Source organism: Rhinatrema bivittatum, chromosome 4, assembly GCF_901001135.1.
Source record: "Rhinatrema bivittatum chromosome 4, aRhiBiv1.1, whole genome shotgun sequence".
NCBI classification, from domain to species: Eukaryota; Metazoa; Chordata; class Amphibia; order Gymnophiona; family Rhinatrematidae; genus Rhinatrema; species Rhinatrema bivittatum.
In genome coordinates, this window is record NC_042618.1 from 198,646,247 (window position 1) to 198,662,562 (window position 16,316).

The following is a 16,316-nucleotide window of genomic DNA, read 5'->3' on the forward strand; positions in this document are numbered from 1 at the left end:
GAGGTCTGGCCGCTATCACCGAAGCTACCCCTCTGGCAGAAGTACAGACCAGGTCGCAGCCCACATCCGCCAAAAAGGCAGCTGCTGGTTCCATCACTACCCAGGAATTCAAGCCATTCTCATTTATTTGTTGAGTTTTATATACCGTCATTCGGTAGAGCCATCATAACGGTTTACAAAAAATATACATTTTTCTTAGCAGTTGTGTAACAGAAAAAACAATGTGAACGTTATACAAGAAGTCATTGACTTCTTGAGACAAAAACAAACAGGTGCGAGCCACCAGGGATCAGCAGAAAGCTATTTGCAAATAGCTATTTGCAGAGAAATTTAAGGATAGCCTCAAATCTCTTATCCTCAGCATCCTTCAATGCCGCTCCTCCTTCTACTGGAATGGTTGTCCATTTAGTGACGGAACACATCAGCACATCCACTTTAGGAAAACGCAACTGCTCTTTCACCACCATATTCAGGGGGTACAGACCTTCCAAGGCTTGTCCCCCTTTAAAATTAGCTTCAGGAGTGCTCCATTCAAGATCAATCAACTCTTTAATAGCATCCATAACAGGAAAGAAGCAAGATGCTTTACACAAAGTAACCAAAATAGGATTTTTCTTTGGCTCAGACATGGGATCAGTCCCCGATACTCCCAGCATTTTCAGTGTCTGAGAAATTAGCACCAGCAACTCATCTCTATGAAAGAAGCACAACATTGTTTTATAAGGTTCTAATCCCTGACGAATCTCCCAGTCCTCCAGAGAGTAAGGATCTCCTTCCTCATCCGTGCCATCCAGCTTCCAATCAGTGTGACTCGCAACAGACTGAGATATCTTCCGACATTTACCTGTGGCACCAGCTAAATGGAATTCCACAATCTGGAATCCTGAACTTTAAGACTTAGCCAGCTCTGCTGAACGCACCTGCAGAAAGGACTGCAGTCCTTGAAAAAATTCCACCCAAGAGAAGGTGGAAGGGTCCAAAAACAGGGGTAGACAGGTCCGGTGCCCACTGAGTTGCCCTTCCCTGATGATAAACCAGTTAGGGGATTCTCAAAACCAGGCGATACTCCTGACAGGTTCCCCTCCGATTTCCATCCTGCAACCTGCTGGGAAGAGCCAGGCTCAGCAAAATCAGTTGGAGACAACTCACCCTGAGCCTCCAAGCAGCGCTGACAAAGATTAGAGGGAACTCCTGGCTGGGATGCCCGAATATGGCAAGCCGTGTAAATCGCAAGGCGCTTAGGTTTCTTTGCAACCGGCGTCATGAAAAAAGGACGTCCAGAGGTAGCATGCTCACAAAACAAGCGCTGAACAATTGTGCATCCAACAGTGCCTCCATACCAGCAAGCCCAGACAGGACACCCAAAAAAACAGATGCCCATTTATAGGTCACCTAATTATCTATCTATCTATCTATCTATCTCTATAACTCTAACTCTCTATATCTGTATCTGTATCGATCTATAATATCTATATCTATACCTTATCTATCTATCTATCTGTCTATCTATATACATACACAAGCACTCTCTCTGTTGAACACTCGTATTATTAAGGTCCAAAACTTGGATGTTCAACTACACAGTCAGGATGAACACTCAGTCTGGATGTACAGGCGCGAAATGATATCAGGTTGTGCTTTCTCAGGCGACTTGTGCAGAAGAAAGTGCGTGAACGCCACGCAGCATCCCAGTGAAGCTTGAGAGCGGGACTTAGCCCAAAGGGCCGCTCAACTCATCAAAATTACCACGACTCCCCAAGTCCCCTCGGAGACGGGAAAGCACATCAGATCGGCATGGAGGCTTGGAGACCAGAAACAGAAGAGTGGTCCCTAAATTTCTCTTTTCATATTTTATTTATTTTTTTAAAAACTCTTTATCTTAGCTCAGCCCATCCCAGCCGAGTGCAGAGTTAGTCTCCAGCAGCGGGGAGAGAAGGCTAATGCCTTCACTGCCATGCTCGGTTTCCTGCATCCACTAGTCTCTCAGCTGATTCTCTCCTGGTAGCTGAATCCATGCCAGAAACTGGCTATTGGACCAAGGCACTTGACTGAGGGAGGGAACACCAGATATCACCTCAGGAGAACTCAACTGAGGGAGAGACCTTAAGGTATCACCTCAGGAGAAGTGATATGTGCTAATTCTCTTTCTCCTTCTTTTCTCTCTTTCTCTTTTTTCTCTTTTTTTTTAAACAAACAATCCCCAGTAGGGAGATGTACGGCCACCATCTGCTGGAGATGGAGAATATTGGTAGGCTGATGTCAGAGCAGGGGTATATATACTGTGATGTCAATTTTGCTCCGTCTCGATCTGCTGGAAGAGGTGCTAACCCACTGATGTGGATTAACCTGTCTCAATGCTGAGAAACAAGCTTATTTTCCCTTGACCCTCTGCAATACCACTACTAAAGCCATTGAAAAGAATTGGTCCTAATACTGAGCCTTGGGGTAACTTCTCCAGAGTGGACTCCATTGACTGTCAATCTCTGTGTTCTGTTGTTCAACCAGTTCCTTACCCAATTTATAACTTTCTGTCCTACTCCTATACCATCACCTAATCAAGGAAAAATGCAAAAAAAATATTTCCAAAGAACATAGAATAACTAAAATAATATTTTATTATATTCATATCACTTTCCAACAACATATAAAAGTAGTTTTTACTATGACATTCGGAAACAAAGTAGGCTGAAGAGTAAAATGCATATGGCATTGGTTTAAAAACCCTTGGCAGCCTTTTGGATCTCCGGAATAGCAAGGAGGTTTGGACAGGGGAATCACAGCCTGATTAAATCCGAAGGTATCTGAGGAATTAGTTAAAGATGGTGAAGCCTTGCATTGCTTCAGGAGATCTTGACAAGTATCTAAACGCTGAACGTCCATCAGCACTATCTCCAAAGAATTCTGGAGGCTCTGTACCTTTGAAATAAGGCCTGGTAGAGACTGGAGTATCTTCAATGCTCCGGCTTGAGCATCCAATCGAGTATTCAGATGGTCTACAGCATATGATAGCGTCTCCAAGAACCTTTGCTGTTCTTGGCTTTTCTGGGCCAGACCTGGAATGGCCTGTAATGCATTGAGCTGAGCCGGATCTATGGAGTTAGCAATCTGTTATTATTCATGATAATTGTGGGTGGATCCTTGGGCCGGTGGCAGATGACCACGCCCACGAGGGAAGATCCCGAGAGGGATCACCGGTCAGGCTCAGTGTTAGAGACACACACACAGTTTAAAGAGTTTATTAATAGTTCTTAAGATTCGCCAGAGGTGGCAGTAGTGAGTAATACTTGAACTGCAGATTAGCAGAAACAGGCAACCACAGAGGGCAGCAGTGAGTAGATCAACAGCAGTGCTGAAGAGTCCTGTTCCATAATGGAGGAAAGGCAGTTCCAATGCAGATAGTCAGAGAGGCTGAAGATAAAGGACTGCAAGATGAAGAAATTACTCACTCTTCTTATAGCTGTGAGGTTGTTATTCCAGCAGATGGTAGATGAAGCAGATACCAGGATATGCACTCAGGCCCTCGAGAGTAGGTACCTGAAATAAACAAAGTAGGTAAAGCAAGCATAGGGCTCCCGAGGAGCGAGTACCCAAGAGAACAACCCTCGGAGGGTGGAGAGAACTTCCAGTAACAGCGGAAGCGGAGGAAAAGCTAAGACCAAGCAAGTCCCTTGACCCCATGAGAGTCCCCGTGAATCGACAGCTTGTCAGAGCGTGGGCGGAGAGGGTAAGTTGAGTCAGCCTCCTCAGCTGACAGGCATAACACCCACGGCGCAGCTAAGCTCCTCGAGGCCTCTGTGTCCTGTGGCGGCGGTCGCCAGGCCTTTCTCAGTGCACCAGGCCTCATGGCGGGGCTCAGTGTCCTCCGTGGCATTGGCCCCGCCCCCTAGGCATGCGCACGCGGACCACCCGGTCCCTTATAGGGCCAGGGCCAGGTCCTAGCTCCACAGCACGCCCTGATTGAGCACAGTATATCAGGAAGTTCCTGCCTTCATTTCCTTGCCTTGGCAATCGGGTCGACACCGTGTGTGAACTAGTTTGCCTCAGTGTCTCATTGCTTGTTCCAGTCTTGTTCCAGTCTTGTTCCAGCCTTGTTCCAGTGTCCTCCTGTCCCAGCGTCTGTCTGTTCCTGCATTCCCTCAGGTAGTACCTCTTGGACTGACTCTCTGGTACTGACCTCTGCCTTTTCTTGTCTACGCTGATCGCTGCCTGGATACTGACCTCTGCCTGCCTCCTTGACCATGTCTGATCTCTGGAACCTGACCCCTGCTTTGGCTGACTACTCTTGGACTGACCTCTGGAACTTGACCTCTGCTATCACTGATCATGTCTCCTTGAACCTGGCCCTGCTCCTAGCCTTGTCATCACAGACATTGTTCTGGCCTTCCTTAATTCCGCAAGGCTCCTGTCCTGACGTCGATCGTGCACCCTTGATCCTAGTGGGCACACCTCTATACTTCCTATCTGGGAGACCCTGCGAGGCCCACCTAAGTCCAAGTGGCCCGGGTCCCCAAGGGCTTCACCCGGGGGGACCTTGGGCTTCCAGTAGTGAAGCTCCAGCTAGCCTCTGTCTCCTCCTGTGCTCTGCTTCCTGGTGGCAGTTGTTTCCTGGGCCCGACCAGGAAGCCCCTCCTCACTGTCTTAAGACAAGGGTCTACCTCCAGGCGCAACACCAATAGTGCATAATATTACTATTAGGCTCGCAACATACAACATAAATAAAAATACTTAAATAACACAGAAGACAAACCAAAAAATAAACAAAAATAGAAATACAAAAGAAAAGAAACACAAAACATCAACAAATACATACTACTTACAATCAAAAATGTTTAATCATACAAATCCAACAGAAGAATTCATAAACACCAACACATGTATTATCAATTCCTCATAGGACACTTCAAATATACCAAATCTTCTGGTTAGACAAAAAAAGCCAATATAATTGATTCCTCATATGATACTCCATATAACAACTCTTCTTATAGATGTTGGTGAAAATAGTCTCTGTGATGGTCCAAAAAATTATTGCTGCAACAGACTCAACTCAAATGTCCATATAACTCTCATGCACTATCAGCATTACTTCACTATGCTGAGTAAAAGTCTTTCTCTGATGGACAATAAACTTGTTTACCAGCTTAGCTGCCAACTTTCAGTAAATAAACGTGAACAAAAAATGATGTCAGTAAAAATATGTCTGGGCCTATGTGTCTGGTACCATGGGCTTAGGCTATAAGGCTGCAGTATTCAGGAGTAGGGAACTGCATCTTTGAGCCTAAAGGATTGAATCTTGGCATAGAAAGTCCAGCTGTGTGCACAATGGCAGTAATAAAATACCAACAATACAAAAATGAGGTTGGCATTAAAAATCTTGGGAGACTCTCTGTAAAGTTAAGTTTCTTACCTGTAACAGGTCTCCGTGCACAGTAGGATAAATCAACCATATAAGTAAGTGACATGATCTGACTGTGCCAAGGTGGAAAGCTCCCTCACAGCTCTCAAAGACCGAGAATATCTTTCTGAGTGTGCGTGGACCTTCCCATGCAGTTGCCTGCTGCATGAGTCGCCTAGGTCTTAATAGCAAGCTAAGCTTCAGCTCTAAAGGGGAGTTAGGAGGGACTGTGTGGCTGATTTCTCTTGTTGTCTATGAAGAACATCTGTTACAGATAAGCATCTCAGAGGTCGATATTCAAAGGGGTGTGTCTGGATAACTTTGGAATTACCTGGTGACCTTCCAGGTAGGATGCCCTTTCTCTTGGCTGCCCCCAGTATGCTGGTCCACAAAACTCTGCAAGAACTTTCTCTCTCTACCAGGAATTTCCACCCTGAAATTCCTCTTCCACTCTAACTCTCTCTCTGGGACCTTCTCAGTAGGAGACAGTCCCTAAGGAGCCCCTCAATGGGAGAAGGCTCTAAGACTACCAGGACTTCAGGGCTTGGAATCCCCTCACCACCTCAACTCTTAGCAAGCCCACCTAAGACAACTCTGATCCTCAACTAATTCCGAAGCCTCCTACTCACTTGGTTTGCAGGGGTTTTTATACTTCTAATCTCCCCCTCCCAATGGGGAATGGTATTCATCCCTACACACTGATTCTGCTCTGACATCACTGACCACAAAGGTCTGGTGAGACCCCTGTCATACTAAAGGCACAGAGACAAGCTGAAGCCACCTTCTGCATGTTTGTGAGTGGCAAGCTGACTACAGGAGCAGATTTTAACACCGAGTCACATACACAAAAAAATATCACCATTCCCTGCTTTCTAAGAACTAAATGACTTTTCTCTGCCAGCACCATGCTATCAGTTCTATGATCATGGTGTCACCACGTAGGTGACCCCAAAAGAAAGACCTTCATGCTAGTCACAAAAACACAGAACAGAGAAAACAAAAAAAGAAGAAAAATGGACATGGGCCACATATCTGTGCAGCACTGCAGTCATAGGGACGCTGGGAGGTAGCCCAGTCATGTGAAGCATTCATATGAATGAGAGTCCTATTGAGTTCTCATATAGGAGACTCACCTCACTGTTGACTTCACAGTCCATCTCGCAGGTAGTCGAAGGTGAACACTGCGATAGGCAAGGAAAAAAAAAAACAAACAGATGTAAATTACAGCAGGACACGTTCTGGTAATAATGTGAGATAACTCTCTACTTCTCATTACCGAATACAGGAGGACATGTTGTTTTCTGTTTTTCCCCTCCCCTCTTGTCCTCCCTTCCAAGGATTTTGATCAGGGCCTGGTGCCTTCAACATTTGATGCCATCCCCAACTCTTGCCAGCAGCACTGCTGCTGATTTTTCCTTCCCTCTGCACCCCCTCTCCCCCCACCAATTCAGGGACTTACCTTCACCCTGACCTTTGAGGTATACCCAAGAGGGGAAGGAGGCAGGAATGCAGCCGCCAACAGCCCGATTTTTGACTCCCCACCCTCACCTGTGGCTCCCCTATCTCCCTTTCCCTTTCCTTCTTATGCCCCCCCCTCTGTCCGCTCCTTCCCCATGGCTTCTTTTGCCCTCTCTTTCTTCCCTCCCTTCCTTTTGAATCCCTGTACTCTACTGTGACTCCCCTCTCTCTCCCTCTGTCTCCCCCAACCTCTCGTCTGTCCTTCTCCCCTCCCTCCAAATTTGCCAGGTTTTTCAGGAGCAACAAGCCCTTTTACAAGGCTGTCCTAATACAATGTAGCTGAGGCAGCTGCAGTTAGGGAGCAAAGCAAGTTATGGGGCTGTTATAAGAGAAAGGAGAGATTTAATAGGAGAATTGTTACAGCTTGTTAAACACTTCCTGGCAACCCACTCTCTCATTCATGCTTTTTAATTGTTTAAACTTTTTAACCTTTATATGCTGCGCCTATGCACAATTCTATCTTCTCAGGCAGATGAATTTAAAGTCTGCTCTGACGATATCCAGCTTGTGTTTTCTATAGACTCTGGTTTATCCTCAGCCATTAAGTCGGTAAAAGACTGTTTACATGCAGTAGATTTCTGGCCAAAATAGTCTTTTGATGAATATGAAAAGATGGAAACACTATGGATAAGTAAAATTCCAATGCTACCTCAGTTTGCAAAATCTTGTCATCGAGGGAGCCCCTATAGCCTTCTCCAAAAACTATTAGGGACTTAGGACTCCTAACTGACTCCACCTTCTGCATGAAAACCGCAACCGAATGCAATAATCAAAATTTATTTTATAAATTAAGATTAATACACCCTTTGAAACATATACATCTATTGCAGTTTTTAGATAAGTAGTACTGGCTTTCATCATAGCTACCTTAAATTACTGCAACTTGCTGTACATGATATGGGCACTACAGCTTCTACAGAATGCTGCTGCCCGTTTATAATCTTCCTGCCTGCACAGAGCACACATAACTCTTCTGCTGAAACAATTCCACTGCCTCCCCGTTGAGCAGAGGGTTAGGTTTAAGCTATTCTTCAAGATGATGGACCTCTCTCCTTATCTTCTAGGCTTACCAGATATGTTCCTGGGAGAGCACTTATGTCAGTGGACCAGAGTCGTCTCCGGATTCCTACCATTAAAATAGCACGTTTTCAAGCTACCCATAGTAGGGCTTTCTCTATTTCTGGCGCCAGCCTCTAGAACGAACCACCACTTGAGCTACGGCACATTATCAAACTGAAACTCAATAGAAAAAAGCTTAAGGTCCGCTATTTTCAGATTGCCTTCCCTTAAGCCACTTTGTATTTCAATTACTGCTACCTACTTTGATTTATTGTCTTATTGTTCTTTTTTCTATTTTAATTATCATTTGCTTTGTTTGTTTATTAAATAATTGAATATTATGCTAAGTTTTATTGTATTAATTGTTTGTGTGGTATGATGCACTGTTTTGTACACTCCTCAGCATTGATTTTTTCAAAATAAGTAAATTATAAGCACTTTCAAATCAATCAGATAATCAATAAATAGCTGGCAGAGGGAAGAGAAGGAGAGTCCATGAATTGGCAGTTATGTTTCTTTGCTCTCTCTTTCCATTTAATGTCACTCCCTAAGCACTGGACACAGTGGAGAAAGTTAGTAATTCAGGTCCTGTCAGAGGTATAGACACAAAACTGATCAAACCATTTAAAAAATGCCAAAGCCTAAAACACAAAATAAACAAGCCATAGTAAAAAGTAGTAGTAGTTGGTATGGCTATTTATTTGTTCGTGTAACCCCCATCCCAGTCAGCTCTTGGGTTTGGGGGCACACGGGGATATTCATGGACCGTGCAAAGCCTCATGACTTCATAGGGTTCCCGCACAGGGGGAAAAATCAGTGCTTTCAAAGCCCTTGCTCTCTCTGGTGATCTTCTGCACGCCAGTCCAGTCACACTCCACTCTTGACTCCAGCTCTGTTCAAAAATAAAAATCTTTACTGCAAATTGGTGGCAGGAAATAACAAAGTCCCAGAAATAGTTCTAAACCCAATAACAGCATCTTTTTCACACACTCCATACTACAAAGGTAAGCTCTTGTGGGATAGTACCCTTCCTCCCTGGACCCTCCCAAAACCCGTTGGGTCTGTAGATCGTCTCTGGGCTCATCTCTTTCAAATCTCTCCATAGAGCTTCTAACTGATTTGAAGGGTCAGGCTTGGTGGATTTTCCCAGACAGGTAGTTTCTCTTCTGACACCTCCCTGGTACACTCATTCAGTCCTCTGAAGAATTCCCTTATCCCTCAGGTCTCCTCAGATTCTCTTCTTGTCTCCTTCAGCCTGCTCTGGACTCCCAGGACTTCTCCTGGAATCCTTCCTCCCAGTGCAGCCTGGGCCATCCTCTCCCCAGATCCCAACCATCTTCACTGTGCAAGAGCTTTTCTCTTCCTCTTATCCCCCGTTTTGGTGCTTTATCCTTCACTAGGGGTGGTATGGTTCGGGTTTCAGTCCAGATTGGGGGGGAGGGGGGGGGAACTAACTTCCAGAACCCTAGGCACAATAGACCACAGCAGCTTCACACTTTAGCCTCAAAATCTATTGAAGGTGCCAGAAGGGGAAAATCAAAGGCAGGGGAACCAAAATCAACACCACTTTGAGTCACATCAGGGTCCATTCATCCCTTGTACACCCAGAACGGGAAAACAAAGAAATCCAAAGGACTCCAAGTTTGGTGTTCAAATAAAAATAGTTTTTACTGTAGCTTCAAAGAGGAGGATCCAAGCCACAATACCAAAAATAAAAAACAGCATCAGAAATACGGTGGCGTTGAATATCATAGTCAGTTTGTCCATCTTAGGTGTTATCTCCTTTCTCACTTCCCTTGCACCATTATCCTGATGCAAAAATATCCTCACCAGTGAGGGTTGGATAACTAGACTGCAACTCTAACATGTTTCAGCAAACAGTGGAAAAATATATCCAAGTCCAAGAAAAGGTTCAGCTTGGTTACCAAAACTTCCCCAAAACTTCAACTGTAAATCCAAATTGTCCAGAATTGAGACTCTGGGTTCTTCTAGTCCAAAGTCCTTAACTCTTCTTTTCTTTCCACCCTCGCTTGACTGGTCACTTGGGCAAAAAGATATCCAAATTCCGATCCTCAGGGAGACAGGGGGTGGGGTAAACCTTCCCTTCAGACCAAGAAATCAAAAAATCTTGAAAACCAAACTCTTGTCTATAGTCGAGATTTGGGAGGAATTTCTGCAAAACAGCTCCTATGAATTGAGGCTCCGGAGGAATCTCTCTCCTTCCTTCTTCTCACTCTGTTGAGATCCTGGGAAGGATCTATAATTTCTTCAGCTGCGCTTAACCCTCTGACCATTGAGCAGGATACCCAGGGGTTATAAACCCCCAAAAGATAGCCTCTCCCCCAAAAAAGGTGGGCTTAAAGCTATGGGAGTAGTCCCCAAATCTCTAATTCCTCCCACTACCCATAGCTTAGAAAAAGTGCTTTTAGGGAAAAAACACTTTGGGAAAAATATTAGTGACGGGCTGAGAAGCCATCACACTCTCTTTCTCCCCAAACCTTCGCTGTAGAGGAATAGTCCCTCTGGTACCACTCTGTGAAGCAGACCTCCGGATCTTGGAATCCTCTCTTTGACTTCTTCCCACATCACATGGGTGCAGGGTTTTATACATTCCTGCAATCCCTCCCAATAGGGTATGGTATAACTCCCCAACACACTGATACTACACTGACATCACACAGGGCAAGGTCTGACCGAGACCTCTGATATACACTGCGGGCACTTAGACCAGCTGAAGCCACTGTTGCCATTTTTGTAATGGGCACCTGGTCACATACACACAATAGATGTGGAAAACAAAGTAATTAAAAGTGCTGACAGTTGTTTGAGTTTATGTGGCTGTCGGGACCTGTTGCTTTGCTTGAGTGCTGCTGCTCTTTGCTACCCCCCCCCCCCCCCCAGAAATGGCTGCTCTTTGCAGGGTTTGCACAATCTATTGCCCTGATTTCCATGCATTTTATTGAAAGTTTGCTTATTAATTTGAGGCCTTTCTTCTTCCTCTTTCAGTGTCAGATCCCGACAGCCTCCACTCTCTCTATCCTTTCATACTGGATGTGCTTAATCTCCCCCTTCCTTCAGATCCCCATATTCTTGACAATGAAACTGCTGATGGCAGATAGAAAGTGAGATAATAGTAGCAGTAATGGGAGTGTGTGGGGGGAGAGGTGGGAGGTTGAGCTCAGACCACAGAAGTGAGGTGACAATAGCCACATGTGGTGATAATCCAGACTGGTAATGTGGGCTAGAATCTCCCATAGGTTTCACAATCAATGGATCTTTGATTCCAAGACTCTGTACCTTGCGTGTTCCTAGTGGGTCCCGGTCAGTCTGGTTGCTGGCAAGGACTTTAAATTTATCCACCCAGGTCTCCAGATCAAGCTTCACACCGACCACTAGTAAAAAACAAACATATGTAAAAAGTTAAGCATTTAATAAGTGTGTCTGTGCTACTTCTGTTCCCATGGTCATTCCACTACTCCAAAAACTCAGAAACAAAGGGAACAATTTCTGATAACAAAGAAAAGAAACCTGATGTCCAATAAAAATTAGGAGCACTGTCAGGGGACCTTACCTGTATCACATCTCCTTTCCCCACCACTCTCTACCTCAGGAGAATGAGATCCTTCTAGCACCCTAGGATTAAATGCACAAGGAGAGGACTTCCCCATCTCACTACAGGGAAGTCCAGATGGAGCTACCAATTGGCTTCAGTGTTTCCGGATAGTCCTGGTATTGCACTATTTGATACATGGAACTGTATTTTTTCCCTAATAAAAGCAGAACTACACTGAATGGGTTAACTAGAGGACAGGATCAGACCATCCTGAAAAAAACAGAATCAGTTGGTAAGCCTAGGTCCAGATAATGAGAACGATTCATTGGTGCAAGATGAAGCTCATCACTAAGGGAATATGGATACAGAACTTCTCTCAAATCAGCTGAGGGACATCTGCTCCGGTTGGGTAATCAGACCCTTCCAGTAGGTTTTCAGTTAATTTCAATTTTGAGATTTTTTTTTTCTAAATTATTGCTTTTAGCACTTTGCATTAAGAATCATCCTGAATAAGTAAACCAGAAATACAGACTAAACAATCATTAAATTAAAACATTAACAAATCAAAGAAAGAAGAAAATAAAGACACAAAGAGGTCCGTGTTCAAAAGCCATTTAGATGGACAATGTAATAGTTAAACATCTAAATGGCTTACCTGGCTATATTTAGCCCTTCTCCAGCTAAATTTTAGCCAGATAACTAGCTACCCAGCTATAATTTAGCTGGATAAAGAAAAGAGGCCTTTCTGAGGAGGGAGTTGAGTTATCTGGCTACCCTAGCCGAATACTGGGTATATTTGGTTAGGTTAGGCAGATTTTAGACCTGCTTCAGAGCAGGTGTAAAGTTACGTGGCCTTGAGTGGCCAGATAACGTGCTACTTAACCGGATATCTTGAAAAGATATCCATCTAATTAGCGCTGTCATCTACTAAAGAAAAAATAAGTTGCCCCATCCCATCCTTCCCTCCCCCTTCAAAGCATAAGTCAATTCATACTCTGTATCCTAACCCTCCCCGCCCCCAAACCTTTTTAAATCATAGAGATTTGCCCCATTTTGGAAGCTGGGCTCCCATCCCGATGTTTACCTTTAAAAGGAGCTCAGCCTGCCACGCCCCTCCCACCCACCCACTAGGAAAAAAAGCTCCCGTACCCCATCAAATTTACGCTTCCAGCGCTGTTCTGTCAGAGCAGCGCTGGAAGTGCCGGGAGCAGGGGCGGAGGGTCCCTTGCTCCTGGCGAAGAAGAAAAAAGGTTTTCAGCGAGGATGGGGGAGGGGCAGGGGGATGGGGTGCGGGAGCCGTGCTTTTTCCTCATGGGTGGGTGGGAGAGGGGAGGCAGGCTGAGCTCCTTTTCAAAGTAAATATCAGGATAGGGGCCCAGAAAAAGGGGAACTGGATGCAGACAACAACCAACATGGGTCCTGACTTTTGCTGTCAGGGGGCACTGACACGCAGACAACAAGGGAAAAAGTACAGGATGGCTTCTACGGCCCAAGTCCCAAAGCAAAGATCATGAAGCAGCATTTTCTGAATTATCAAGAAGGCTCCTCACCCAGTATAAATATTGCTAGCAGTAATTTACGGATTTGACAATTGCTTGGTTTTGATTGTAAATATTATTACTCTTATCATAAGGCTTGGGGGTAACTGCTCGGAGTGGCAGATGCTACCATAAGAAGCTTGCTGGACAGACTGAATGGACCATCTGATCTTTTTCTGCTGTCATTAATATGTTACCATGATCTCTATCAGTGAAATGAAAAGCAAACCACATGACACCCAATGCTGATAAAGAACTTAACAACGGAGCACGATCTATTTTATAGAATGCTGCAGTAAAATTGATTAAGATTATTAGGTAGGTATTACATTTATCAGCTCTGCTCTAAGATCATTAGAAAGAGATAGTAAAACAGTTGCTATAGAATGTATATGAGAGAGTGTGTGTGTGTGTGTGTATATGTGTGTGTGTATATGTGTGTGTGTATATGCATGTGTATGAGAGGGTGCCTGTGTGTGTATGAGAGGGTGAGTTTATATAAGAGTGTGTGTGTGTGCCTGTGTATAATTATGAGAAGGTGCTTGTGTGTGCGGGGGTGGAGATGAGAGAGAGGAAGCATGTGTGCCTGTGCGAGTGTGAGACAGGAATTGTGTGTGAGAGATACAGAGAAAGCGTGTGTGTGTGTGTGTGTGTGTGTGTGTGTGTGAGAGAGAGAGAGACAGAGAAGACACATGTATGTTTGTCTCACACATACACACACACACACACACACACACACACTCAAGCTCCCTCTGTCTCTCACCAAGCATGTATATGAGTGAGACAGAGGAAGCATATTTTGTTTGTGTGTGTGTTTGTACCCCCAGTTCACAACAATCTCAGAGTAACAGGTATGGAGAGTGGGGGATTTTAAAAATCCTTATTAGTTTTAATTACTGGGTGTTATTTGGTGCCTGCTGTTTTGAAATATTTTATTGATGTTTAGGAAATTTTAAAATATTTGTACAGGAGCTTCTAATTATTGATTATTATTCTATTCATCAGCTGTTTGGAAATGTATATTTTTTAGTATAGTTTTACTATTCTGATTGATTTATATTTCTTAATTGTATTGTTTTGAGGAATAGTGATTTTCTGCTTTTCCTTTGTTGCACTGCATACAGAATCTGGTTTGTTCTGGTTTCCAGTTCAGTTTTTGTCTGCATGTATGTGTGTGTGTGTATGTGTGTGAGGGAGAGAGACAAAGGAAGCATGTGTGCATGTAAGTGTGTGAGAGAGAGATAGAGGAAGTATGTCCTTGTGTGTGAGAGAGACAAAGAAGAAGTATCTGTGTAAGAGAGAGATACAGAGAAAGTGTGTGTGTCTCTCCCACACACACACACATGCTCTCTCTGTCTCTTACCAAGCATGTGTGGGTGTGTATGAGAGAGAGGAAGCATACTGTGTGTGTGTGTGTGTGTGTGTGTGTATACATGCCCTCCCCATCTACAACAATCTTAGGATGACAGATATGGAAAGCGGGAGATTTTTAAAATCTTTATTAGTTTTAATTATTGGGTGTTATTTGATGTGTCTGCTGTTCTGAAATATGTTATCGATATTTAGGAAATTTTAAAATTATATATTGGGGGGGTGATAAAGGAAGTATCCACCCCGGGTGCCAAATACTTTAGTTATGCCACTGTTCATACTTTTTTACACATTCAAAAAATTCTAATTATTAGTAAATCATAACTTCCCTTTGCTAAATCCATGTTAACGCCTCCCCATTAGATCATGTTTATCTTTTTGCCCATTAAGTTTAAGAACATAAGAACATAAGAAATTGCCATGCTGGGTCAGACCAAAGGTCCATCAAGGCCAGCATCCTGTTTCCAACAGTGGCCAATCCAGGCCACAAGAACATGGCAAGTACCAAAACACCAAAAAGATCCCTAGCTACTGATGCAATTAATTTATTTTTTATTTATTTATTTAACATTTTTCTATACCGAACTTCATGACAAGCTTCATATCAGGCCGGTTTACATCAAACTTAGGGATTAACTGAACATAACCATATAACAGGAAGGCCGAAGCGCAGATACAAATAACAGGGAGAATGAACTTGGGGGCTAGAGTAGCCAGGAAATAAAGGACAGAAAAAAACTGGAGAATGAGAACGTATGAATATACAGTGGCTGGGTCGGTCATTTAGTCTATTGGGCTAAATGAAAGAACTGTTGCAATGTTAGGCTTAAGGGAAGGCTTGGATGAAAAGCCAAGTCTTGAGTTTTTTTCGGAAGGTAATCAGGCAGGGTTCCAGTCTTAGATCAGTAGGTAGGTTGTTCCAGATGATGGGGCCAGCTGTGGAGAATGCCCGTTCTTTCGTGGAGGTTAGACGAGAGGATTTAATTGGGGGGACTTGAAGGGTTCCTTTGTGTGCCGCTCTGATGGGTCTTGCAGATGTGTATAGTTTGAGTGGGAACTGAAGGTCTAAAGGTAGTTGGTTGTGTATGGATTTGTGGATAATGGTGAGTGCTTTGTGCAAAATTCTGTATTTAATAGGTAGCCAGTGTTTCTAAGTATAGGAGTGATATGAGTTCTCCGGTTGGTGTTGGTTAATATCCTGGCTGCTGAGCTCTGGAGCATCTGTAGTGGTTTAGTGGCAGAGATCGGGAGTCCTAAGAGGAGAGTGTTACAGTAGTCAGTTTTGGAGAATATTGTTGACTGAAGGACAGTTCTGAAGTCCTGGAGATGGAGGAGGGGTTTGAGTCTTTTCATAACTTGGAGCTTGAAGAAACAGTCCTTCGTAATATTGTTGATTGATTTTTTTAGGTTCAAATGGTTATCAATGGTGACTCCTAAATCTTTAACTTGAGTGGTCTGAGGAATAGAGGTTGTCTGATCATGGCTGGAAGAATGGTCGGTGGAGATGAGAAGGATTTCTGTTTTGGCTGCATTGAGGACCAGGTTCAGGCTGGTGAGTAAGTGGTTGATGGACTTCAGGCAGTTCTCCCAGTAGGAGAGCGTTTTTGGAAGGGATTCTTTTATTGGGATCAGGATCTGAACGTCGTCAGCATATAAGTAGTGAATTAGGTTAAGGTTTGTGAGCAGCTGGCAAAGAGGCAGTAGGTAGATATTGAAGAGGGTGGGGGATAGAGAGGAGCCTTGGGGAACACCCAGAGTAGATTTGAAGTTAGGAGATTCTTTATTATTGATAGTGATCTTGGAGCTTCTATTATTGAGGAATGAGCTGAACCATTGGAAGGCGTATCCAGATAATCCAATGTCTGAGAGACGATTGAGGAGG

The 16,316-nt window shown here is 44.0% G+C and overlaps 1 protein-coding gene across 1 annotated transcript in view; it reads right to left on the reverse strand.

Annotated features, from left to right (window-relative positions):
- The window catches only part of CACNA2D2 (calcium voltage-gated channel auxiliary subunit alpha2delta 2), a 1,734,543-nt gene that overhangs the window by 34,442 nt on the left and 1,683,785 nt on the right, over positions 1–16,316 (reverse strand). Inside the window, exons 29-30 of the mRNA XM_029599532.1 lie at positions 11,270–11,364; positions 6,529–6,576 (exon numbers count right to left, since the gene is read on the reverse strand). Of these exons, the coding sequence (XP_029455392.1) occupies positions 6,529–6,576; positions 11,270–11,364 (143 nt within the window). The remainder of the gene's footprint in view (positions 1–6,528; positions 6,577–11,269; positions 11,365–16,316) is intronic.